Source organism: Xyrauchen texanus, chromosome 26 (genome assembly GCF_025860055.1).
Source record: "Xyrauchen texanus isolate HMW12.3.18 chromosome 26, RBS_HiC_50CHRs, whole genome shotgun sequence".
In the NCBI taxonomy this organism is placed as follows: Eukaryota; Metazoa; Chordata; class Actinopteri; order Cypriniformes; family Catostomidae; genus Xyrauchen; species Xyrauchen texanus.
The window spans coordinates 37,075,115-37,102,910 of record NC_068301.1 but is presented as its reverse complement, the minus strand read 5'-3'; the positions used below and the strand labels follow the sequence as shown (position 1 = coordinate 37,102,910).

Here is a 27,796-nt window from a genome sequence, read left to right as displayed (position 1 = left end):
GACTTACATTTTAGGAAGTCCTGCCTGGTTCTGGGATCAATGTTGATGTGTGGGACTGTGGAAACTAACAGACATTGATAGTGTAAATTTCATGTACAGAGAAAATGATGCCTGTCTCCATTCCTCACATATTTCTGATATCCTCTTAAGATTTTCTGGGCAGAAAAATATCCAGTGTTTTACCTCTACCAGATAGTTTTCCAATCTCCTCCTTACAGAAATCCTCCAGTTTGTCTTTCAGTTGACACACAGATTCTCTCACGCCATCAAAAGAACAGAGAAAACTGACAGTGATGTTGTCTGTAGATTCAATAGGTGCAGAGAGAGACTGAAAACTCTACAGAGGAAAAATCAGAAAAATAGGCACAAATGAAAAAGTTATTTTCTCGTGCAAATTCTTGTATTTGCCACTTACACATGAGGACGAATCGGTTACCTAACGTAACCTCGGTTCTCTCTAGATGAGGGAACGAGTATTGCGTAAGCTAGCTTACGCTACGGGAAAGATTCATCTTTTCTGAGATATTGAAGCCAAAAAAAAACCAAAACATTATCCTTAATTTTGTATCATTTGTCAACGCAGTGCAGCAACTGCAGACCTTGAGCGGGCTAGCTAGCGAGCTCATTGGTTGCTCTGCGGCAACTGCTGCAGCCTATAGACGAACTTGGGCGAACTCGCGTCCAATGAGAGGCATCTGCACGCTTACTGCATCAAAGCCCGCCAAAATGGGCGTGGCTAGAGTGCATATAAGCGTAGTTCGTAAGCTGGAACCCTGGTTTTCATTGAATGAAGCGAAAGTCGCTCGTGGCGCGAGCACGGCCTGCTACGCAATACTGCTCCCTCATCTAGAGAGAACCGAGGTTACGTTAGGTAACCGATTCGTTCTCTTACGAGAGGTTCTCTCAGATATGCGTAAGCTAGCTTACGCTACGGGAACCCATTGTCAACGCCGTGCGCGCCAAGCATCCACTGCATGAGCCCCGGGGTGGGGGACCCGGGGAGCCCTTGTGAGTGGGGAAATAATATTTGGCCGGCAAGAGTGCGGGCCAGTGTGTGTGTAATACATAAGCACATTGTGGGAAGGGAACGACAGAGCGGCGGTGCCGGTCTGTGTGGAATGAGTCCCATCAGTGCAGCTCACCATGGGAGCTGTAGCGTATTAAACCGCTAGTAGTTTTGCCTGCAGGGCGGGCACTTCCAGATTGTAAAATCTGACAAAGGTGGAGGGGGAAGCCCAGCCCGCTGCCACACATATGTCGTGAATGGAAATCCCGCTGGACCATGCCCACGATGAGGCCATGCCTCTAGTGGAATGAGCCCTAATGCCCAACGGGCATGGCAGGTCTTTTGACGCGTATGCGGCAGCAATAGCGTCCACTATCCATCTAGACAGTGTCTGTTTCGAGGCGGCGAGACCTTTGGTGCGCCATCCGAACGAAACGAAAAGCTGCTCAGAGCGTCTGAAAGAGGCGTCGCGTTCGCTATCGGATGCTGGCAGCGCCGATAGGGAAATTACCTGTGCTCTGAATGGAGTACCGATCACCTTGGGAACATAGCCGTGTCTAGGCTTTAAAATGACCTTGGAGTCACTTGGTCCAAACTCAAGACACGCAGCGCTGACAGACAGCGCGTGAAGGTCTCCCACACGTTTGACTGATGACAGGGCAGTCAGAGAAACGGTTTTGAGTGAAAGGTATTTCAAATCCACGGATTGAAGCGGTTCGAAAGGGGGGGCTTTCATAGTTTCGAGAACTATAGAAAGATCCCAGATAGGAACCGATGGGGGCGCGGGGTTCATCCTTCTAGCTCCCCTGAGGAAGCGGATGACCAGCTCGTTTTTCCCAGTGACTGGCCGTGCAGGGGTTCAGCTGAACGCTGCGACGGCCGCCACATACACTTTGAGCGTGGATGGGGATCTGCCCTTATCCAGCAGCTCTTTGTAAAAACACGAAGCAGCGACGACACCCCACATGTCCGTGGGTCCAGGTCTCTGTCGGTGCACCATTTTGAAAACACAGACCATTTTGACGCATAGAGTCTTCTTGTGGAAGGGGCTCTAGCATGTATGATGGTGTTTATTACCCCTTCTGGCAGAGCGACGGGTAGTCGCTGATCACCCACGCGTGCAGCGCCAGCCTCTGGGTGGGGATGCCAGATCGTGCCGCGAGCTTGAGAGAGGAGATCTGCTCTCACTGGGATGGGCCACGGCGCTGTCAGTGACAGCTGCGTAAGCTCCGGGAACCATGTCTGATTCTCCCAACGCTGGGCTATGAGGATCACTGAGTGACGCTGTTTCCTGATCCTCTCCATTACCTGTGGCAATAGCGAGATGGGAGGGAAGGCGTAAAGCGGGCGGTTGGGCCAGTCCTGGGCCAGCGCGTCCTCGCTCGAGAAAAATATTGGGCAGTGAGAGTTCTCTTCTGACGCAAAGAGGTCTAGCTCTGCTCTGCCGAATATGCGCCATAACTTCTGGACTGTTTGAGCGTGCAGGGACCATTCCCTGGGGAATACTGTCTCTGGACAGTCTGTCTGGGCCGCCGCTCAGGTGGCCTGGCACGCGCGTCGCCCTCAGCGAGCGCAGGTGGCACTGGGACCAACTCAGTATGCGTTTGGCCAGATGGAAGAGGTTCCTGGATCTGACACCGCCCTGACGGTTTAGGTAGGATACCACAGATCTGTTGTCCGAACGGACCAGGACGTGGTAACCCTGAATGACCGGGAGAAGCGCACATGCGCGTACTCGACCGCTATCATTTCCAGACAATTTATGTGAAGGAGCTTTTCCTGAACTGACCATAGGCCAAAAACCGGAGAGCCCTCGCAGACCGCGCCCAACCCGTATTGGACGCGTCTGTCGAGATGACTTTTCGGCGAGATACAGCTCCCATCGTCACTCCCCGCTGATACCATTCGGCCACTGTCCAGGGCTGCAGAGCTGAAATACAGGTCTGAGTCACCTTGATCGGCTGGCGGCCTGAGGCCCAAGCCCGGCGAGACGCGCGGGTGTTTAGCCAATGCTGAAGCGGGCGCATGCGCAGTAAACCCAGCTGAAGTACTGCTGCAGCTGAGGCCATGTAACCTAGCACTCTCTGAAACTTTTTCAGAGGCGTGAGGCTGTTCATCTGAAAGGACGCGGCTAGTCGCTGAACACGGCGCGCGCGCTGTGTAGATAAGCGAGCCGTCATTGCCACGGAGTCTAGTTCTATTCCAAGGAAGGAAATTGCCTGACTGGGCTGTAGTGAGCTCTTGGTCCAATTGACTGCAAGACCCAAACTGTTCAGATGGCCGAGGAGAACTGTTCTGTGAGACAGAAGCTCCGTATGTGACTGTGCCATAATCAGCCAGTCGTCCAAATAGTTCAGAATTCGCAAGCCCTGACTCCGCAGGGGTGCGAGAGCCGCATCCATGTACTTTCACGAAGTGCATGGATGCGGCGCTCGCACCCCTGCGGAGTCAGGGCTTGCGAATTCTGTATTGATAAACAGACGGTGCGACGGTGTATTGATAAACCTGGCCGTCGAAGGCGAATCTCAAGAATGGCCTGTGACGGGGATTTAGCTGAATCTGAAAATAGGCATGTTTCAGATCGAGAGAGATAAACCAGTCCCCCTGGCGCGTATGCGTGAGGAGTTTCCTGATTGTAAGCATTTTGAACGGTCTTTTTGCAAGCACCTTGTTCAAAACCCTGAGATCTAATATTGGTCTGAGGCCGCCGTCTTTCTTGGGAACAAGAAAATAACGGCTGTAAAACCCGGCGGCACTTTCTCTATGGCCCTTTTGCACAGAAGGTTTGCTATTTCTGAACGAAGCATGCAGGCTGCTTCCGTGTTCACAATAGTTTCGAGCCGCGCTCTGAAGCGGGGAGGGCGGCGATCGAACTGTAGCAAATATCCCTGTTTTATTGTGCTTAACACCCATTTGGATATCCTGGGATAGCTTCCCACGCTTTGAAGCGTAACGCTAGAGGGTGAATGGCCAAATCGCCCTGATTGCCGCACACAGCGCGCTGAACAGAATGTGTGAGCGCGCTTACTGTGCTTATGCATGACTGCTCGCAGACAGCAGGGACAGGCTGGTCTGTGAGTGACTTCCCGATTGAGGTGAATGGGGAAAGAGTCACATCTGTTAAGTGATGCGTGAGCATAGTCACGGGCACGGGACTTACATACAGAGAAGTGTTTGCTGGCCGTGTGACAGAGCGGGCAGAGAATGGGCGCGCGCACGTATTCGTGAGCGCGTATATTGACTCTAACACTCGAGCGGGCTGTGTCCGCTTTATGTGAGTGGGCTCTGATTGGGACACGGGAAGTGTAATGCTTGTGTGTAGAGGTGAACACTGGATTGTGGGCACATTTTCTACACATAAGGCTGGTCGTGTGACAGAGCGGCCAGAGAAGGGGCGCGCGCACGGATTCGTGGGCACGTTTATTGACTCTAACACTCGAGCGGGCTGTGTCCGCTTTATGTGAGTGGGCTCTGATAGGGAAGTGTAATGCTTGTGTGTAGGGGTGAACACTGGATTGTGGGCACATTTTCTACACATAAGGCATGTTTGCTCTTTACAAGATTTCTTTGGGTCACCGTGAAAATTGCGTTTGAGTGCAGGCAAGCGGGCAGTATCACCGGTTTGTTGGCTGCTGAATCCACCACTGCAGTAGCCTGAGAGAAGGGGACTGACAGATGGCGAAGCTTTGACGGCTGTCCGGCTGCGGCGGGACTGAGCCGTCGTTTTCTCAACAAAGCTAGGAGGACTTCGGTTGCTAAGGTTTCAACGCAATCTTAGGCCGAGGCCCGCGGGGGGACGGCGGTCTGTGGCGGCTGTCTGAGCGCAACCTAGGGCGGCCGCCCTGACGACGCTGAAAAGTCTGGCTTTGCTGAGCTGGGCGCTGTGAAGAGGCTCGTGCAGGAGGCTGGTCACGTGGGCGGCCTGCAGAGGAGCTAGCGCGACGAGGCAGGAAGAGATTCATGGCTTGGGTGGCTTTCTGGACTTCCGTGAAACGGTCAACAATGCCACTCACCGCGGAACCGAAGAGACCGGACGGAGAGAGCGGCGCGTTGTCCGTCGCGCTCCTTAGATCTGAAACAGCCTCTGGGTGCCCGCCTTTCTCATCCAATTCTCGAAGGAGGTCCGCTTGGAGGATCTGTAAGACGGCCATGGAATGCAGAGCAGATGCGGCTTGGCCGGCGGCGGCATAGGCGTGGCCAACACAGGCGGAAGTAGTTCTGCAGGCCTTAGACGGGAGCACCGGTTTAGACCACCATCTTGCGGAGGGCGGGCAAAGGTGTGCTGCTACCGAATCCTCTGGATTCCTGGGCCGAGGAGGAGGCTTGGGAGCCTGACCACTCCTCGCTGTCCGAAGCCATGATGGAACAGCAACCCTTATCCTCCGCCTCGTCATCCCAGATGGCAGCAGTGTGGCCGCTCGGCGGCAACTGCGCGTCCCGGGGGGGCGGGGAGGGTGAAAGCGAGACTCGAGGGAGAGGCTCCGGCGAGGCAGTCGCTTCTAACACCGGTTCCGGCAGCCTTTGGGAGCGGCGCTTCTTATTGCGCGGCGAAACGAAAGGCGGCGCGGCGGCTTCGGTTTTGCATGCTTCGAGTCCAGCCTGCAGGGTCGACATCGGAAGCTCCTCGCAGAGGTCGCATCCGCCGTCAGCGAGGGCGAGCTCTGCATGTTCCCGTCCCAGGCAGAGAGCGCAGATGATGTGGCGGTCTCCGGTGCTGAGAGGAGCGCGGCATGAGCCGCAGGAAGTGCGAGGCATCTTTAAAAAGACGCTCGATACTCTTTTGTGAAGTTCGCTGAGGAACTTAGCTTGCTCTAAAAAAGGATACGTCGCCGGATGGCGTAGCTCGCAGGATGGCTGAAGGTGGCGAAGACGGCCGGCTTCTTCGAGCGCTGTCCAAGGTTGCTAGATGCCCCTCGGACGGCGACGCGGCTTCCAGTTCAGAGATGCAAAGAGCTTCGCTGAAGAGATGAAAATCAGGGTTCCAGCCTACGAACTATGCTTATATACACTCTAGCCACGCCCATTTTCGCGGGCTTTGATGCAGTAAGCGCGCGGACGCCTCTCATTGGACGCGAGTTCGCCCAAGTTCGTCTATAGGCTGCAGCAGTTGCCGCAGAGCAACCAATGAGCTCGCTAGCTAGCCCGCTCAAGGTCTGCAGTTGCTGCACTGCGTTGACAAATGATACAAAATTAAGAATAATTTATTTATTTTTTTTGGCTTCAATATCTCAGAAAAGATGAATCTTTCCCGTAGCGTAAGCTAGCTTACGCAATACGAGAGAACCTCTCGTAAGAGAACGTTCTTGAATTCAACACTCAACATCAACTGACAGAATTCCTGACAACATTCCAGTTTGCATTTCAGCTGATAATTGTCATTCTGTTACCTGTAGGAAATGGATGTGATCGTCCGTGTTTGAAAGCTTCTGGAGCTCAGCGTCTCTCCTCCTCAGATCATCAATCTCCTGCTCCAGTCGCTCCAAGAGTCCTTCAGCTCGACTCACTGCAGCCTGTTCCTGACCTCTGATCAGCTGTGTCACCTCAGAGCGGCTTCTCTCAATGGAGCGCATCAGCTCAGTAAAGATCCTCTCACTGTCCTCCACTGCTGTCTGTGCAGAGTGCTGTTACACACACATTACAATCACACAGTGAAAGAACTCCAGCACTGGAGGAGAGTCCCAACTGAGTCTCAAACTTCTGTTCTGCTCAAAACTCACCTTATGAGACTTCACAGCCTCTCTCAGCTCCTCAACATCTTTCTCTCTCTGCTGGATTCTCTGCTGCAATTTGATCTGTGTCTCCTTCAACTGTCTCTGTTAAACAAATAAATATCACATAAATGTAATACAGTTTTTAAAACCAGATTATTTCAGTATGAGATCATGAAATAACATGAAGCAGAAGTGTGAGCATTTAACTTCAGTACATCAATGTGTAATAAATTCAGTTTATACCTCCTTCTCTTTTCTCTCTGCTGCAGCTGATACAGTGTCGCGGTTTTTATGTTCGTCCATGATACACAGCAGACATATGCAGTGCTGGTCAGTCCGACAGAAAACCTCCAGAATCTTCTCATGTTCAGTACAGATCATCTCCTGCAGTCGTCCAGTGGCATCAGTCACTTTGTGTGGCTTTCTTGAGTGAAACTCCTCATGACGCTCAAAATGAGTTTGACAGTAAGATTCCAGACACACCAGACAGGACTTGACGGCTTTGTGTTTTCTTCCAGTACAGACGTCACACTCCACATCTCCAACTCCAGCGTAACAGTGAGCAGAAACAGCAGCTTGAAGTTTAGTCTTCTTCAGTTTCTCCACCACTTCAGCCAGCATGGTGTTTTTATTTAAAGCAGGTCTTGGGGTGAAGGTCTGTCTGCATTGAGGGCAGCTGTAGACTCCCTTCTGATCATCCTGATCCCAGCAGTCTGTAATACAGCTCATACAGTAACTGTGTCCACAGGGAATGGCCACTGGATCCTTCAGTAGATCCAGACACACTGAACAGCTGAACTGCTCCTCTAAAAAGTCTGCCATTTCACTACATGTACACACTGATAGAGAGACACAAACAACAGCTCAAGATCAGTTTAAGTTTCAGTTTCTCTGAACTGAGTTTCCTGATTCTGTATTTGAGACGTGTGCAAAACAGGTGTGTCTGTAAATTCACATATATTAAGAGTCCACTAGATGTCAGTCTCACACAGAATCTCAGAGTCAGTGAGAAAATAAAGTTGCTGTGAGTCAAGACATTCATATGCATCCATAATTACAGCAAAACTGAAAACTGTTCCTGGAGTTCCAGTTCCTTCATTCTCACACTGCTGTTGGGATTCATTGACATGTCAAGCTGTGACTATCCCTTGTGAAAACAAAGTAGACTCAAGCATACTTTTTCAGGGGGTAAATGTATATTTAATGCAACAAGTTCAACTTTTGAGTGTTTTTTTGGACCCACTTAAATAGTGCTAAATATGTAATATTGTAACATCTTATAATGCACCGGAAATGTATTTAAATACATATATATTAATGTATTAAGAATATATTAAAGTATAATGTTGGACGTAATTAATATTAGCATTATAATATTAGTTGTAATGCAACTTTAGTGCAAATAATTCTGCAATTATAAAACATATTTCATATTGCACTTCAAATGTATTTTTATTATAATCTTAAATGTGTTTGCATATATACTGCTTTGCTATTTGTTTACAGTTCAGCTGCTTCTAAAACACTTTAATGCCACTAAATATGTGATTCAAAAACACAATCTAATACACTTGAAATGTATTTATTAATCATCATGAACATGCAAATAGTTCAATTGTACATTAACATAAATTGTTTCCTAAGCAACATAAATTACGCTAAATAAACCATCACATGATGTGCTATTTTTTGTTCCACTGAAGAAAAGAAAAATGTGTCCAACTCAAAGTAAATAAAAAAGCATCACCTTGTTTTAGCAAACTCTAAAAATGACACGAGTTCACATGCCTTCAGTTCTTACAAATACAACATTTAACACTTTTCAGCTTTTAAAGTGCCTGACATCATAAATATTATTTAATTCTTAACATTTCCATTATAATACACATAAATATTAATCTTATAAATTAAAACCTGAGAGGCTAAGCATTTCTAATACAACATAAAATAATATTTTCTGCAATTTGTAATAAAAAGAAAATAAATCCTTCCAATTTTCCAAATAACAACATGCTTGGCATACCAAGTAAACAACAACATGTATAACAACAAAATATCTGTGTCACTTTTAAAAGGAGGAAATCACTCCTGCTGCTTTACAGGGAGGTTTAGCATTGTTCATGTCGTCTCTCTACAGTGTGTCCATGATGATATTTTGGACACCAGTGGCTCCCAAGTTTTGTACTCCTTTTAAGATCTAATCGAACTGTAGACTTTGCAACCTCTGGAATGCCATCCTGGGGTATGTTGAACCCACTTTATGAACCACTCTCTGATTCGTCAGTACTGGCGCGTGTAGTGCGCCCCATTCAGGATCCACAGTTGGGGTAGGGGATGCCAGATTGTGCCTTGTGTCTGAGAGAGGAGATCCCTCCTCAGTGTTATTTCCCATGGTGATCTGTACAGCATCTCCATCATTTCTGGAAGCCATGGCTGGTTGGGCCATTTCTGCACAACTAATAGAACCGTTTCCTTGTCCTCTCGGACTTTGCATATGAGTGAATAGGGCATACCGGGGGAAACGTAAATTTGCGTTTTGCCGGCCATTTGTGTGCCATTGCATCCGTTGGGTTTTGGGACTTCACAGAGGGGACAGTAGGCACTCTCCACTGAGGCAAATAGATCGATTTCTGCTTTGCTGAATATTTCCCAAATCCTCAGTACAGTTTGAGGATGAAGTCTCCATTCGCCCGGTATAACCCCTTAGCGTGGCAGTAGGCCCGCGCAGTAATTCAAGTGGCCTGGGACATATGTCGATGTGATGATCATCAATGCACTTTGTGAATCTCAAAACTCTCAAACACTTCCTGTGATGTTGTACAATTTGTATATGAATGCACGCATACTTCAGATTTATCAACGCAAACCAATCGTGTGTGGCGTACATGCAATAAGATCCGTTTCTGAGTAATCATTCTGAATTGGCGCTTTATAAGTGCACGATTTAAATGTCTCAGATCCAGGATCTGCGGAAGTCTTTCTTTGGAACAAGAAAATAATGGCTGTAAAACCTTTTTGTGCTTGACAATTTGGCACAATCTCCATCACGTTTTTCATGGTGAGACTGTGTATTTCAGCTCGTAACATGGGCGCATCTTCAGAAGAAACCGTGGAAAACAGAACACCATTGAACTTTTTGGCTAGCATTCAAACTGAATTGTAGAAACATGTTGGATAGTTTTTGCACCCATTCTGAAATACCCGTTAGGGCTCGCCACGCATGGGACAGAGGAAATGAGCTGTATTCTTTTTTGCACTTATTGCAATTTGATTTGAGTGCAAGACAAAGAAACAACATTTTGAACAATATTATGAACAACAATATTCCTTTCCCGACAAACAATAGTGGGGAGATGGGGAACAGTGTTGTTTGTCTCCAATCGAGCTTTTTTTGGAGCAGACCCGGAGGGAACCCCGCGTGCTGATATGCAGGTGCCGGTGAGGTGGGATGTAAGGAGCTTTTAGTCGGGCATTGGCTCGAAACAGAGCAAGGGCGATCCGGCTGTGATATACTTGGTTTGGGCATAAATTGTCCTGTGTTAGCTACTGAATTGTGACGTAACACTCATCAAACGTATTCACAGATCAGCCAAAGAGGCCGGCTGGAGACAGATCCATTTAAATCAAGCTTTTATTTTGCCGTTTTCATTTTTATGCCTATATTCCATGTTTTCTGCATACTACATGTTGTATACACAGAATAAACTGACTACGATCGTTGAATTAATTCTCATTTTGGTGTTGCTTCCTTCTGTTTTACTAATATGTTCAGATTCAATAATCAATAATAATGTTCTTTTTTTTTTTTGGTTCCTTGGTAGTAAGTGATATTTCCTAATTTCTTGTGCCTCAATAGTATAGAAAATGGCTATTATTCCCCACAAACTTTGCTTTTGTGTCCAAGACAGTTTTCTGATTCAGTGCTGAGTACATTTCGAGTAACTTCTTGAACTTTTCAGTAATATAAATAGTAGTTTAAATACAGGGACCTTAAGCCCACCACTTCAGTTTAGTTCCATCTGCCTAAGTGGAAACATATCAAGACCTTGCTGGACGCCTTGAAGTATGATGAGTATGGCTGGGAGGTCATAAGGAGATTTCAAAATGGTGGCATTCCTGATGGGTCTCAAAGGCGGTTTTACCAAGTTTCCCTGCTATCTTTGCCTTTGGGACAGCAGAGACACCAAGGTGCACTACCACAGTTGGGACTGGCCACAACGGACCAAGTTCTCTGTGGGGAGGAACAACGTCAAGTGGGAGCCACTGGTGGACCCCCGGAAGGTGCTGATGCCGCCACTGCACATCAAATTGGGCTTTATGAAACAATTTTTCAGAGCTCTAGATAAGGAGTTGGCAGCCTTCAAGTACCTTCAAGCCTTCTTCCCTAAGCTATCTGAGGCAAATGTCAAAGCTGGTGTGTTCTTCAGACCACAGATAAAGAAGATCCTGGAGTGAGGAGAAAGTGGCTTGGAACAGCTTTGTCGCAGTGGTTTGGGGCTTCCTGGGCAGTCACAAGGCCGAAAACTATGTGGAGCTGGTTGAGGCTCTGATGAAGAACTAAGGCACAATCGGCTGTAGGATGTCCCTCAAAGTCCATATCCTTGATGCTCATCTCGATAAATTCAAGGAGAACATGGGAGCGTACTCGGAGGAGCAAGGCCAGCGCTACAGGATATACTGAACTTTGAACGCTGCTATCAAGGACTGTATAATGAACATGATGGGAGACTACATTTGGGGGCTGATTCATAAAAGTGATTTACAGTATAATCGTTAAAAAAAACTACTCACTTCTATATTGGGATGTGCACGAGTAGTCGGATATTTGTCCTGCATTAATTATTCAAATAGTAAAAATAATATTAGAATTTCGCAAAGTTTTGCATTTCTGGCCATATATATACAGTGAGTTTCTGTGACGAGGCAGGAGAGGAATGAGGATCTAAATGCAGCTTTATTAAAAAAGAATAAGCAAACTATTTCAGAATATAAAGAAAACCAAAACACGGAATCAAGAACAGATCATCAAAATAAACATGCAAAGACTGACCCAGGAAACAGGGAAAACAAGGGCTTAAATACACATGGGGGCAAACAAGGGAACGAGGAACACCTGTGGAAACAATCAGGGGAAAACCAATCATAAGATGAAAACTAAACTAACAGGAAACAGGAACTAAACCAGAATTTCAACATTAAAGACAAGACAAAAAACAGGGAATATTTGACAGAGCCCCTTTAAGGAGTGGATTCAAGACGCTCCACAAAAAAACAAATTGTCCATGGATTGTGGGGGAAAATAGGTGTTTAGAGGGGCACAAGGGGCAAACAGTCAGAGCCGTGGTCTGTCACTCAGTAAGTTCATATGGACACCAAAAAAGTGGGTTCTTGTGAGAATGTGGCTTACTGTGAGAAAGCTGGTTCCTGTTTAAATGTACAATTTACTCTCATATATGTGCAGCTCGTCAGAAAGCAGCATACCCATAGCAATGTAATCCCCACGATGCTTCTGTAAACAACAAACATGGCATCCGAGAAAGACTATGCTAGTGGAGGGACAATCCATCATTTAAACTGGTGTGTATACAGTGCATACGGTAAGTATTAACAGCGCTTCACTTTGTCCACATATTGTTACACAGCCTTATTCCAAAATGGATTCAAGTCATTATTTTCCTCAACATGAGTATAGTTCACTGAGCATGTGGATATGCTTGTTTTTCTCAACAAAAACACAACATGAAATACAATATAAACATGATAACTATTATATGACAAGTGTTTATAGTCGTCCTGTACGTTAATTCTGTCTGTCTATTTCATTAGCAGTTTCTTTTTCTTTGTTTTGCATGAGCTTAAATGCTTTCATTCTAGTCTTTTTTTGCATGCATTGCTTGTTTAAATATAAAAAAAAAAAACATAGGACATGATATAAGCTTGTTTTGAATATAATTAGAAGTGTGTATATTTTATTGGTGACGCAACCTTTATGACTAAAAAAAAATATCTTATAATGTCTCTTTCTAATTAATTACCTTCATTTAAATAATATAATATTTGAATATTAGTTTTTTTATGAGCTTACGTATTCGAATACCAAATTCTTGATGAATGCCCATTCCTACTTCTAAATCTTTTGTAGTTATTTTTGTATAACTTTAGTATAAATACATGTTCATTTGGATTCATATGTTGTTTTTTTCTGACTTTGTGAACGAAAAGACACAAATTCGCCCATTTTCTCATTAGAAATATGTACTTTCAAAATATTACTGTTCTGGGCACAAAAGCAAAGTTTGTGGAGAATAATAGTCATTTTCGATACTTTTGGGGCATAAGCAATTAGTAAATAACACTTACTGCCCAGGAACAAAAATTGTGTTACATAGTGTAATTGATTAGTTTAGTGACCCCTTCTGGAGATGCCACTAGGTGGCAACAAATGAAAGTCTAATGTGCTATGAGCGAGTCATTGAATCTTTTGAAAAGTTCAGGACTGAAATCTGCCAAGAGACTTTATAGTGTTAAATGCATTATAAGAACAAAGCAGACTATAATTTCCATTCAGTTTGTGAATGGCCGAGTATGACTTTACATCCAAAAAGACAACAATAATAGTCTAATAATAATAATAATAATAATGAGTATAAATAACGTCCTAACGTTCTAATCTACATTATTAAAATTTGCATCTCAAATCTACAGACTTCAGCAGAATGTTTAAGCATTATAAAAACAAAGCAGATGTATTGTATCGTTTTCCTACAGTATTTAAACTGCTGAACACTATTTATATCAGAAAAGACAACAATAATAGCATAATAAAAATAATATTGAGTTTCAGTAATGTTCCTTCATCATTGTAAAGAGTATTTCACATGAGTTGAGTCGAGGCGTCAAAGCTCCGCTAAAAATCAGCGTCAAGCGGCACTTTGTCCTCCACATTAGGCTGCCTTCACACTGACTAGAGTTTATGCTGCGTCATAGAATGCTGCGAATGCGTTGATTTCAAAGGGGATGTTACCAGTGTTGCCAACTTAGGGACTTTGTCGCTAGATTTAGCAACGTTTATTCAAAAAAGCAACTAGCGACACATCTAGCGACTTTTTGGAGAAACCTTATCTACTTCTGTAGAAGAAAGTCGTCAACACTGCCCCGCGAGCGCGTGGTCTCAATTTCCTGCCCGGACTCGGAGGCACACTCTGTTCAGTGAGACTGACAGAGAGAGAGGTGAGCCGGTGAGATATGGAGCCACAAATATGCCAAAACAATTTGAATTTGAATTGTGTAAATTTGAATTATAGACTTTTGAATTTGAATTATAAATGTGATTTCGCAAAATTTTATATTACATGGTATTTAAAATGGGTTTGAATTTGAATGTTTTAAACTCCAATCCTGGACATTTCATATTTAACCAAATTGAATATTTTTTTTATGGCACAATTTTATAAATATGTATTTCCAAACAGCACATTTTTGGTTCTGAATTCTTACACTATAAATATTACGTTTTTAAAAATACCGCTTCAAGTTTTCAAGATGAAGAAGAAATTCAGAACACCAAATTCACTATTCTAAAATTCAAACCGCAGAAATTCAGATCTACAGAAAGTGGGTCAGAGATCAAGATTCCGTGTTCCACAGGGAAGAGTAGAGGGTCTTGGAGAAGTCGAACGGAGCATTTTGGCCAATTACAGGTGGAGGTGCAATAATTCTCTGGCGCGAGCGTGATTCAAAAGGCCGCCATTCTGACCATGAACCGCACGGAGGTAAGTGGTTCTTAAACTTTTATGATTTATATTTATCTGTTAGGTTAGCACATTCTCAGCAGGTGAGGCATTTGTCTAAGCGGTCTCTGGTATTTGTTTTAGTATAAAGTATATTTAGTATGAAAGTGATTAGTATGTGTAAGAGTAAGCATCACATATAACTCAATAATGAATGTAATTCTGCTTCATTCTGTGATCGGAATCCACATCAGATCCAAGTCGGGTGTTATTTCAAACACTTGTTGGTGTTTGTAAGTGCGTTTTGAGCTCAAGACATGAACATCACGAATGATCATTCAGATGTGTGTGGTTTAGCAGGCGTGATTACATCATACGATTCATTTCCGCTTAATTTCATGCAAATTGTAGAATTATTGTAAAGCATTTAATGGCTAATTTGCACAGCGGACTCCAATAAACATAGCTGGATGACTGTCATTCTCACACGGAGAGTACCATGCCCCGCATCCCCAACTGGTATCTCACCTGAAGAGAGATGATGCAATCGTAGGCGGAAATCGTGGGGGGGTCGGGACCCCCCCTATCTGAGGGTTGTCCCCCCCTAAAATATCATTAAAATATGTGTATTGTAAATAATATAATGATATATTCTTAAAACAATTGTTTAAGAAATAAAATAATACAAATGCAAACGCGGGCAACAACAAAAAACCCCTTGGTGTCCTCTTCAAAAATTGCTCTTTAGAATTGTTATGTTTATTGTCCCCCCCAACATTTTGATGAAATTTTTGCCCCTGGATGCAATAATGTAAAATATTTATCAAGACTTGAAAAAAAAGGGCATAATAGGGCATAAAAGGGCATAATAACAAGATGCAATTCTTCTGCTTCAACTGTTAATGTGTTTACAGGACAGTGAAGTTGTCAGATCAGGCACTTGCTATCTTTGCTGACTTCAGGCAGTGCAGCTGGTCCCAGTCAGGATAATGTCAGGTTTTTGTGTTTATATTTTAATTGTATTATGTAAAAGGATGGTTTGTGAGAAATGAAGTGCCTGTTATGTATATGTATTTGTGCATGCATTTATTGTTTTGTAGTTATAATTACTGAAATATTTAGTATGCATTACATGGTTCAGGCTTCATAGGCAGCACACTTTTCAGCAGAGGGCCTCCATCCAAACTGAGATGACCAGGTTTAGCAACTACTTTATTGATTTTATTTCATACTGGCAAAAATAAATATGCGATTATTTAATGGTTGTTATGGTTTGAAATGATCCCTTTTTGCCTACAGATCATTTCCTGGGTTTTTCAGCAAAGGACGGGGTAAAAGGCGAATGCTGTCAGTGAACCCCAGCAAACCCGAAAAAATATTGCCTGTTAACTTTTATTTGCTGCCTCACTAATATGATCGAACGCCAAAGGAGAGTGAGCAGCTGGTACATATGCACGCTGGATTGGGGCGGAAGACAATGTGTAGCGGGGTACGGCCGGTCGAGGATAGATAGGGCGGCGGCACCGGCCGAGGGGGGATGCTCGCCGCCGATGCCGCCACGAAAGCGACAATAAAATGAGCAGACTACGCCACCCTGTATTTAACAGGGAAATAATAACCCAAATCGAAAAGGGCACACAGGTTCGTTGTTTCAAAACAAGAGGGCAAGAGACGTGAATACCAAGGTACAAAATATTTTATTCATCTATACAGATTAATCATAATGGGCACTGAATGCTCATTTCGTGCTTTAAAAGTGTATTAAAATTATGAGTACCACAATCAGCTGTGTGGTTTGTAGTAGGCTTCACACACCCATAAACCTATACACTGACGCTAAAAGGCTGAGGCTTACCAGGAGCAGGAAGGCTAGCCGGGGCAGCAATTCCCGATAAAGACACGTCACCCCCAAGTGTACACTCTCTCACACGCACATACACACACACACAAACACAGGTGAGTCAGTTGTAGACGCACAGCACTCCACAGGTGAAAAGGGGCACTACCACCATTTAACACGCGGAACAGCTAGCCCCTGCACTAGGCCTTCAGCTCCTGAAAACACAGAAGAGGAAATTAACTAAATACACCTAAAAACAAAAAGACAAACTGATTTTCAACATACAACACATATGTCAGTGAAGGGCAGAGATAATGACAAATCACCATAACAGAACCAACTTCACACAAACAATAACAAATTAAAATGGTTTCAATGAATACAAAACACCATTTCCAAACTCTGATAATCTCTGTGGCTCAGGGTACACACAGAGGACGAATCTCACTTCTCTGTGAGGGGAAAAAGCACTTCTGAAGCCAGAGACGGAGTTTATAAATGTAAACATACAAAAACAAAATGTATAACAAAACGAAAAACAAAACAGCAGCGTAGTTCAGCCCTGCAGCTTCAATCCAGACAGACACCTTCTGGTGAGCAGATTAGATCATCAAAAGTGTTGAAGCTACAGCCATAATTACAGCTGCATACACACGGCTGTATGGAACAGCTGACTGAATGAAGGCAGCAATTGGCCAGCGGAGCTCGATACGAGCCTCGCGCAACCAAGCGCTATTGAGCGGAAACGCCCAATACCGGAGAAGAGGGGGGGGCCATTAGACCATGACGCGCCTCTAGGCGGCACATAGCCGCCCTAATATACCCCACGAATGCACGCTGATAGGCTATAAACGAAACCACCGAATAAGGGGCGGGATATAATAAAACCGACAGATGCGCTGTTCTTATGCACGCTGCATAATACAAAATCGCATTAAAAAGTTATTATGCATAACCGGGAAAATCACGGTTAAACCCAAATTACAACATTAGGAAGGGGGAAACTGCTACAAGACATTAGTCTGTCTCACTACAATCTACCCCTAGCTCTTGGATCGTCGCCCCGACGAGCAACACTCCGACAGCCATTACACCCAATTCCAGGGCCAACAAATGTTGTTACAGCATTAGGTACTAACCTAAATGCACAACTTAAGGGATTCGTACATGGAAGCCAACATTACAACCCAGTTTTTCTTTTTGTCAGTGGCTGCTTGATGCTACACCACACACACAGAATCATATCGTAAACCCACGTTACACTTAAAAGGAACAGCTAGGACACAGCTAAGGCATTGGATACTTGACGCCAAAACCAATCCTGACCCCATATCAACGCATTCCAAGAAAGTACCATACAATTAAACACCGGCAGCTTAACGCCATTACCAATGATCAGCATTGGGAGTAGCTTGAACCCACCCCCAGAACATCTCAAGACCCAACTGTGATGCAGCTAAGGTATTGGTTGCTTCACGCCAGAACCAATCCTGACCCTATGTCACAGTGTTCAAGAAAATCAGTTCTGTATGGTAGAAACAAGTGAATCACAAGTCTACAAAACAGGGCACTTAGAGAACCACCCCCAATAAAAAAATGTGGGTAACAATAAGCGACTGCAGTCTAATGGACTTTCCACCCTAACTGGAACTCATGCCAAGAGAGAACAATACTGAATTCGAGCAAACTTTCACAACCCTCCTATAGAGCTATGTCAGTCAAATGAAAACCTGTAAAAGGCAATAACTCGCCTGGGTCCCCCTTCTCTACACCCAACCCATACCCGATCTCCCCTGCACACACCTCATAAAGTGGCCAAAACGGGCGTGGTCAACAACCCACAGATGAGGAGCCCAACGACCAGCATTAACCTCCTCATCAGATTCCTTGCCCCTAGGGGAGCTACACTGGGATCTGGTAGCATCACTGGAGCTTATGCTTGACGCAACCCCTAATTAAAATGTGCTATCAGCCAATCCAGTCCTTGCAACTCCCCCCTTCATAACTAGAGGCACAACCACTCACCACCAGGTAGGCAACATGGAGACCAGGTGAAGGAAAGGCCGAAAGAGCTATCAACCCACTAACTCCCATCCAGAACCATACACTGCTGTTTTGCTTTCTGAAAAAAAATAAAAATACAACATAATATCATTAGCCTATATTCAAGCACAGAGATAATATTCATGGATCCACGCCTCTGACCAATTGTGAAAACACCCTGCCGACTACGCCAAATGTAGCGGGGTACGGCCGGTCGAGGATAGATAGGGCGGCGGCACCGGCCGAGGGGGGATGCTCGCCGCCGATGCCGCCACGAAAGCGACAATAAAATGAGCAGACTACGCCACCCTGTATTTAACAGGGAAATAATAACCCAAATCGAAAAGGGCACACAGGTTCGTTGTTTCAAAACAAGAGGGCAAGAGACGTGAATACCAAGGTACAAAATATTTTATTCATCTATACAGATTAATCATAATGGGCACTGAATGCTCATTTCGTGCTTTAAAAGTGTATTAAAATTATGAGTACCACAATCAGCTGTGTGGTTTGTAGTAGGCTTCACACACCCATAAACCTATACACTGACGCAAAAGGCTGAGGCTTACCAGGAGCAGGAAGGCTAGCCGGGGGCAGCAATTCCCCGATAAAGACACGTCACCCCCAAGTGTACACTCTCTCACACGCACATACACACACACACAAACACAGGTGAGTCAGTTGTAGACGCACAGCACTCCACAGGTGAAAAGGGGCACTACCACCATTTAACACGCGGAACAGCTAGCCCCCTGCACTAGGCCTTCAGCTCCTGAAAACACAGAAGAGGAAATTAACTAAATACACCTAAAAACAAAAAGACAAACTGATTTTCAACATACAACACATATGTCAGTGAAGGGCAGAGATAATGACAAATCACCATAACAGAACCAACTTCACACAAACAATAACAAATTAAAATGGTTTCAATGAATACAAAACACCATTTCCAAACTCTGATAATCTCTGTGGCTCAGGATACACACAGAGGACGAATCTCACTTCTCTGTGAGGGGAAAAAGCACTTCTGAAGCCAGAGACGGAGTTTATAAATGTAAACATACAAAAACAAAATGTATAACAAAACGAAAAACAAAACAGCAGCGTAGTTCAGCCCTGCAGCTTCAATCCAGACAGACACCTTCTGGTGAGCAGATTAGATCATCAAAAGTGTTGAAGCTACAGCCATAATTACAGCTGCATACACACGGCTGTATGGAACAGCTGACTGAATGAAGGCAGCAATTGGCCAGCGGAGCTCGATACGAGCCTCGCGCAACCAAACGCTATTGAGCGGAAACGCCCAATACCGGAGAAGAGGGGGCCATTAGACCATGACGCGCCTCTAGGCGGCACATAGCCGCCCTAATATACCCCACGAATGCACGCTGATAGGCTATAAACGAAACCACCGAATAAGGGGCGGGATATAATAAAACCGACAGATGCGCTGTTCTTATGCACGCCGCATAATACAAAATCGCATTAAAAAGTTATTATGCATAACCGGGAAAATCACGGTTAAACCCAAATTACAACATTAGGAAGGGGGAAACTGCTACAAGACATTAGTCTGTCTCACTACAAATGCATATGGACGAAAATGCAACTTATGATGAAGTATGTGAGATGTCTCTTTTGTAACTTTTATAAATCTCTTTTGTTAAGTGCAACAGAACTTGATTAATTATTACACAGCAATGAATGAAGTCATATTAATAGCTGTACAATTCTTTAAAAAAAAGAACGTGCTCTGAGGTGCTTTCAAGCATGTTGCTATAATGAAACACTACAGGCTGTTGGTACCGGTGTTACAGTTGTAACTGATGAACATTTCATTTTTACTCTGTGTGCTATACTGACAATAAAATATTTGCCCTATGTTTTGCATTTTGGTATTTTTAGGTATGTGCCCAAATGAAAGAGCCGTACTAAAAGGGGGGGTTGGCTTGTCTATAAATATTCAGGTAATCATAACATGGTGATGCAGTTTTTGCAAAAAAAAAAATGTTTTGTTGCAAGTAATAGACAAAATCTGGTACAGTGCTATATTTTGTGTAAATACACACCTTTGAGCCAACTTAAAATAGTTTGTAAAATCTCCCCAATCCTGTAAAAACTGATCATGGCATAACAAAAAGAGGAATGATCTAAAAACATTCCAATAGCATATTTTATTTTGCTGTATTTTTGATCTATGGTTTCTTTAAGGAGGATGGGGCTCCCGGAAGCTCATCCTTATTCCACCCGATGAGAGTGGATACAGTGGCAAGCTTTTGAAGACTGCAACACAAGGTTTTAAAGGAGTTCTTTACATTGCTCCTCTTCACCACTGCTCTGCCACCAGAATCCGAAAGCTTTAATGATATGCCAAAAGAGAAATGCCAGAGATGTGGAATCACTTACCCATTAGTCATTCTGACAGCACACATTAAGTCCTGTGTGACCAGTGATGAAGCTGAACAGACCAATGATGAACAGACCAAACAAGTAAGAATCATTCAAATGATATCATTTGCATCAATTGCTTTTAATTATAGAATTAAAATTAAAATACATAATGTTCATTTTATTCATAAAGGCATCTTATTCCATCATTGCATGAAAGTATGGTAATAAAGTTTGTGTATTTTAATGTAAGAATAAAACCTCTGGAATGAAATGCATCTATGGAAGAACCATCCACATCTGGCGTTTTCGTGCCCATGACGTATACCGGTGATCATTCAAATGCAGCAGAAGCCACAAGCATGAATTATGGTATGCATTTTTTTCTGAAATTTTTTGAAATGGAACTGATTAGCATAATAATGTATGAGGTGTAACACTAAAGTTGTAGAATACATATCTGGCTTCAGCTGAAGTGTTTACATGTTGTTTGTTTTTTACAGATTGGAAAACTGAACCAGATAAAAATAGAGCAGCATCCTTATACACCAAGGAAATAATTCTCCAACATGAGACTGGAACGCCCCTCTTGATGATCATGGATGTGAGGATGGACAGGGAAGATCAAGACCGAGAACTTGTTGCATTCTACAAACAAAACAGCATAGAATGGGCATGCCCTGTGAAAAGCAAACTCCAAGGTGCTCTTAAACACGTATAACTACATTTATTCAGTGGCATTTCAAGCCCAGTGTTGCCTCCACACAATGTTCCTTGTTTACATGAAACATACTAAGTTTCTGAAAATGTTGTTTCAGTTAAGATATTTAAGCCTTACTATTAGACACATTGCCTGACTTGGTCAAGATCCTGTCTACATATGTCTGTATTTTCATATTTTGTTGTGCTCCACATGAGGTTGAGTAAATGATGACACAATGATTTTCATAGAACATTTTTGCACAGTTGATGTAAACTTCTGTAACTTTCAGGGGATGCTGCCATTGGTGAAGGAGAGACTAGACACTTTTTTTCAACCGCTATACAGAGACTTCAGCATGGTTTCAATTTTAACATGGGTATGTCAATTATTATTTATGGGACATTCACTATGGTATTTTGTTTATCGACTTTGAATCCAAAATGTAACTTTTAAGCCATTATTTTAAAACAGGAAACACTGCAAGGACCTGTCTTTTTGAAGGTGAACCAGGCCATCTTGATCCATCACCATCACAATTTCTCGTAGAGAGTGATCTGATCCTAGTTGCAGGATGCATGATTGGACATGTATTCCTGCATGGTGGACCTCGGCTGGCTGGAGTCAGTAAAGCAATAGTCCATGTACTTCTAGGAGGTTCACCTGAGACCGCTACAGTGCAAATAGAAGATTGTCCTGACCATGATATTTGTGAAACCATAAAACTGGTATGTACATTGGTAGCATAAGTTGCCATTTAAAACAAATAATTCATAATTACACAGTTTAATTTGCATTTGTACTATTGTACATGGAGCTTGATGGAGAGGCTGAACTCGGTAGTGATGAAGATCAAGCTGTCCTTGACCGGAGTCTTGCTTGGGATCTTCCTGGCCCAACCAAAGAAAACCAGAAGTGGCTTTTTGAGCGCCTTTTATCACATGCGGTAATGTTATTTTATTGTCTGAGCTTTGAGTTGTTTTATTTACATTTAAACTGCAACATTGCCTTACTTTAGCATTAATTTTTTCATGTAACCTAATCATTTAAAATGTACAATACTATAGGTCATTGGAAGGAGATTACGGCAGCTGAAACAAATACGTAAAGGACTAAAAGAAACCAGAGTGTGGCCACTGCTGATTGAAAGGAAAGATGTGGATATCTTTCCGAGGGAACATGAAATTTCACTTACCCATTGGTAAATTCAATTTTGTTATAAATGTGACTGTTGCAAAATAAAGATGCAATGAATTTGTTTTCAGATGCTACTTTCCTGTATCTGCTGGCCCTCTGATAGCAGTGTGGATGACGATGACGAAGATTGTTCGCTAGAAGATTGATGCCGCATCTCAGGGTATTTGCGTCAGTTCATTAAGACAGGTATAAATCTTGACATTGTTTTATGCTGGCCCGTATGTAACATACTTAATACAATTTACTGGATTTTACAACACTGGGTACATGATTGATTATCTGGATTAGATCATTTCTCAAATAGGAAACAAGTAGGACTGACAGTTTGGAAACGCATTAACTTGTATTAGAAATGAATCTACTGAATGCTATCTTTTTTGATGAACTACCCATGATTGAATTATTATTATCATATTATGCACATAGAAGGAGCTCTACAAACACAGCGACAGGGGTTAGAGAGAGCTCTGCCCAAGGGAGACGCGGGTCAGCAGACAGGGAGACCATACCGCAGAAAATACATCACAGGGGGTTCCCGGAGTAACCGGCACCTGTGGAGCACCTATTCCAGTACAGGGCACCTTAGTACCTGTAGTGGATCTGGCTGCGAATACCTCCGCTGAATTTGCGAGCCAAAGGGCTATGGAGCAAGGATATCCAGTGTCCACGACTTCTGAACTTGCATGGGAAAGAAGCACACGTCTCTGCCTCATGGAGAATAGTGCTGTACCCGGCCAAATGTCCCGTAACCTTAACTGTATGTACCTGAAAATGCACGGGACGGAACCGTCTCAACCCAGAGACCAAAAAGTCTCGACGGTATTGGGTGTTGCCCAACCCTGCAGATGTCTGCTGGAGGTGCCACCAGTCAGTGCCCACGAGGATGTCAGACTCTTTGTAGGGTGTCCTCGTATTCCCAAAGGGGCGGGTACGGCCTGGCCTGGTATGCCAGCACGATGGCGTTCATGATCCAGTGGGCAAGCCTCTGTTTGGAGAGAGCATTCCCTTTCTGCTGTCCGCCAAAGCAGACAGAGAGCTGCAAAGAGCATCTAGAGCTTCCGCTTCCGCTTCCAAATAGGTGTGAAATGCACGCACTGGACACAGCAACGATAAGGCTGGGTCTGCCTCCTCCAGGGCAGCTTCGCTTGCAGGATCACCACCTGACCCCTAAAGGTGACTTGGGAACGTAGGGCACATAGCCTTGTCGGGGTCTCAGGATCACGTGAGAATCTATCGGGCAAAAATCCAGTCAAGTGTGAAGAGGCATGGCCTAGGAGGATTCAGCTTCCGGGCACCTCTGAGGAACCTGATGATCGGGTCATGCTTCAAGGACTTACTGTCCACCATGTCATGGTGCGCCGCAATAGCGGGCACAAACACTTAAGGTGGAGGGGGACAGCCGCCCCTGAATGTTGCCATGGTCATATTCTAGCAATACAAACATTAACCATCAATGAACGCTGCCTCAACGCGATCGCTGCCCAGACACGAGAAGAAACGCCCGTGGCCGACGGAGGCGGAGAGATAACGACCGCATCCAGGAACTACACAAAGATGGAAAGACATCTTTTAAAAGATGCGTCGTTAAACAGACGTTCGCGTCAGTTTGTTTTGCTCTAATAGAGAAAATACTCTCTTGTCAGGAATATACACACTTTTAGCGCTCTTTAAGGGCCCAAGGGCATAATCTGCACTAGGCATGCAGAAGGAGAGAAAGCATCTGGAATACGCCGTATATCCAACAGCATACGCTTCGAGGTGAATGGAACAGCAGTAGTATTCAGCTCGCTGATAAACAACTGCTCGGCTCTGAAGGAACAAATCTGAATGAGAGTGGACATTCCTTCTCCTTTTATATCCGTATGCCCGGGGGAGAGGCATGCAAATTCCACTCGCCAATTCTCATTGACCTTTTTTCTCAAAAGAATAGGTGTTCTTGGCTCTCAAGAGTGACCCCTAGCGTCACAACATCGACACAACGTTGAGTGAGTGACAGTATAAGCATGTAAACTGACTCAGTCTATGCAAATTGTATGCAAATATTTGAAAGTTGCTGTGGATTCAGCCATGCACTGATGTATTTAACAGTGTCACAAACTAGGAATCAGACAATGAGTGCTCATTTGACGAGTGCTCTGAGAAATGAATGCTCATTTCAACAGCTTGGTTTTAATAAATGCTTTTTAGACTGAGGATTAAGTTTTGAATTCAACAAATTACAAAATATTTTTGAAGTTCAATGATGTCAAAAGATACAGTAAAATTTGGATTCTCAATTCATGACGCAATTAATGTTTCTTAAAATGTAAACATGGCTGTAAATTTGCATGAACAGTAACACATCTGCATTTTGGGGATCATCGACTGGATGGTGAATTTGACCCAATTCCCAGAGCTGGTTTGGAGACATGTTATGTTCTGTTCTTAAAGGATGATTGTCCCACCAATCTCAAAAATGTTTTGATTATATTGTAGCCTTAGCAAGAATGTATAGTGGCAACAGAAGAGATGTGATTGGTCTGCAATATCAAGGTTGTTGTCTTCCTCAAGATAGTGTAGCACATCATAGTACACACTGGTCACTGCAGTCCATACAGCTCTCCACAGTCTCTCTATTCTGTAATGTGACAAAGGTCAAACTTCAGCATCACAGAAAATTCATAAGCAATCTGATGAGTCAAACAAATATTTGGAATATAAAGCTCAGGGTTACATAGCAGAGATGTGTCTGATACAGAATACTTTCTTTACATACATCTGGCTGTGGACACTTTTCCCTGAAATGAAACTGCTTCTCCCTGTGCCACGGATTGTGAACATTAAACGTGCAATGTCCACATTCTCAACTCCATGGTCCCCTCTGACCCAAAATGTTAGAAAGTTGGTCAAGGCACAGTTTCAATAATATTTAACCAAGAGCTCATTTATACAACTTGATTTAATGTTCCTGGTGAAAAACATGAATAGTAAATGAATAGTTGAGGCTACAAAAAAAAGAGAGATGATGTGTTTGTGCATGTCACTATGTTAGATGATAATATGGCTCATATGGGATGACATTTTCATTAATACACGTGTAATAAATGAAACTAAATGCAATGTGGATTTAAAAATGCATTCCGAGCCACAGTTATTAACAATGCACAGACACTACATCAACATGATTCAAATACATGACCAGAAATGGACAGATATTTGTATTATATTAATGTCAAAAGGGCATTATAACAAAATTGTGATTCAAATGTCTTTTTTTCTTAAATGCATTAACACTCAGAGTTTAGAGTATTATAATATAAATTAAAAATTCCATTGTCATTAAATACCCTGCAATGAATGTAGCAAATATCAATGTGGATTTGAAAATGCATTCCAAGGGGTATTTCAAGAATTATTGGCAAACACAGAAGGGAACATGGAGAAGTCGGTTCCACAGATTCCCAAAGAGTGGCAAAGAGCAAACGCTGCCCCTTCAGAAAAGCCGCCATTCAATGTTTTTTTCTAAATTTAACTGAAAACTAAACTCAAACTGACAAACAAATCTGCCTGTAGGGATGAAATAAATATATTTTTCTTTATGACACGATACCACAACATACCTAAGAGTGAAACCATATTGTTCCACAGACTCTTGAAAGAATGTCAGCGCAGTTAATGCCAAATTGTTTGTGGCAGCACCAAAGTACATTATCAGTGGCGCCATCTTGAGTCTTTTGGACTCAAGATGGCGCCGAGTATGGCTGCTGCGTTGCGAGCTCCGTTACAACACTGCGGTTTATTGTTTGTTTTGTTTACAGTTCTTTGTTTTTTTGTCTTGGATGTTGTCTGCCTTATTGTTTACGACAGACAAACGCTTTTGGACATTAGTTCTACAATCACACATCGAAAACCGGACTTCAAATTCCTTAATGCCGACCCGCTGTTTACAAACACGCCGGCGGAGCCCTTTGTCTGTGCTGCTCGGCCGCGGAAACGCAGAAGGAAAAGAGGAAAACGAGCCGGCGTTCTCATCAGAGTAAGACGTCGTGCAAATCGACCCCCGCTACCCAGTATACTACTGGCAAATGTTCAGTCTCTGGACAACAAGCTCTGCGAGCTGAGAGCGCGGATCTCTTTCCAATGAGAGACGAGGGACTGCTGCGTTATGTGCCTTACAGAAACCTGGGTGTCTACGGAGATTCCAGACTCGGCCATCGAAATCACGGGCTTTTCCGTGCACCGAGCGGACAGAGCGAAAGACCTCTCTGGTAAAAGCAGAGGTGGTGGTGTATGTTTTATGATCAACAAATCATGGTGTGATCAGAGGAACGTACATTTCATCAAGTCTTTTTGCTCTCCTGATCTGGAATATCTCATGCTTCTGTGTCGACCATTCTGGCTGCCGAGGGAATTTACAGCGGTTATCATCACAGCTGTGTACATCCCCCGCAAGCCGACACAGACCGGGCACTCAGGGAACTGTATGGGTGTATAAGTGAGCAGGAAACCGCGCACCCTGAGGCTGCGTTCATTGTTGCCGGGGACTTTAACAAAGCCAACTTCAAAGCAATCGCCCCAAAATACCACCAACACATAAAGTTCAACACACGAGGGGACCGGGTTTTGGATCATTGTTACTCTCCCTTCCGGAAGGCTACAAATCCCTCCCCGCCCCCATTTGGCAAATCGGACCATTCTTCCGTTCTGCTTCTGCCCGCTTACAGGCAGAAACTGAAACAGGAAGCACCCACCCTCAGAACGATCCAGTGCTGGTCGGACCAATCAGACTCTGCGCTACAAGACTGTTTTGATCACGCGGACTGGGAGATGTTCGGTCCGCCTCTGATGACGACATCGAGGTTTACGCTGACAGCGTAACGTGTTTCATCAGGAAGTGCGTAGAGGACGTTGTTCCGACCAAAACTATACGGATATACCCCAACCAGAAACCATGGGTCAACGGCGATGTTCGCGCGGCACTCACTGCGCGGACCTCCGCTTTAATTCTCCTAACACGGAGGAGCGTAAACAAGCCAGTTATGCCCTCCGTAACACTATCAGTGCAGCTAAACGCCAGTACAGGCACAAACTTGAAAGTCAGTTCAACACCACTGACTCCAGAAGTATGTGGCAGGGAATTAACACAATCACGGACTACAAGCGGAATAAAGTCTCCGCCATGAACACCGCTGCATCTCT

General features: G+C 44.0%; 2 protein-coding genes across 4 annotated transcripts in view; one reads left to right on the top strand and one right to left on the bottom strand.

Annotated features, from left to right (window-relative positions):
- Window positions 1-27,796, top strand: part of LOC127619542 (tripartite motif-containing protein 16-like) — a 171,110-nt gene that overhangs the window by 76,990 nt on the left and 66,324 nt on the right. The window lies entirely within an intron of this gene.
- Window positions 1-27,796, bottom strand: part of LOC127619543 (tripartite motif-containing protein 16-like) — a 51,218-nt gene that overhangs the window by 3,362 nt on the left and 20,060 nt on the right. Inside the window, exons 1-5 of one of the 3 annotated variants that reach the window (XM_052092400.1) lie at window positions 6,961-7,618; window positions 6,724-6,819; window positions 6,394-6,627; window positions 184-337; window positions 8-64 (exon numbers count right to left, since the gene is read on the bottom strand). The exons of 1 other annotated variant lie outside the window; for it this stretch is intronic. In XM_052092400.1, coding sequence (XP_051948360.1) covers window positions 8-64; window positions 184-337; window positions 6,394-6,627; window positions 6,724-6,819; window positions 6,961-7,539 — 1,120 coding nt within the window. In that variant the 5' untranslated portion in view covers window positions 7,540-7,618. Of the gene's footprint in view, window positions 1-7; window positions 65-183; window positions 338-6,393; window positions 6,628-6,723; window positions 6,820-6,960; window positions 7,619-27,796 lie in introns of those variants that run through there. One more of the 3 variants, XM_052092402.1, reaches the window with a different exon arrangement.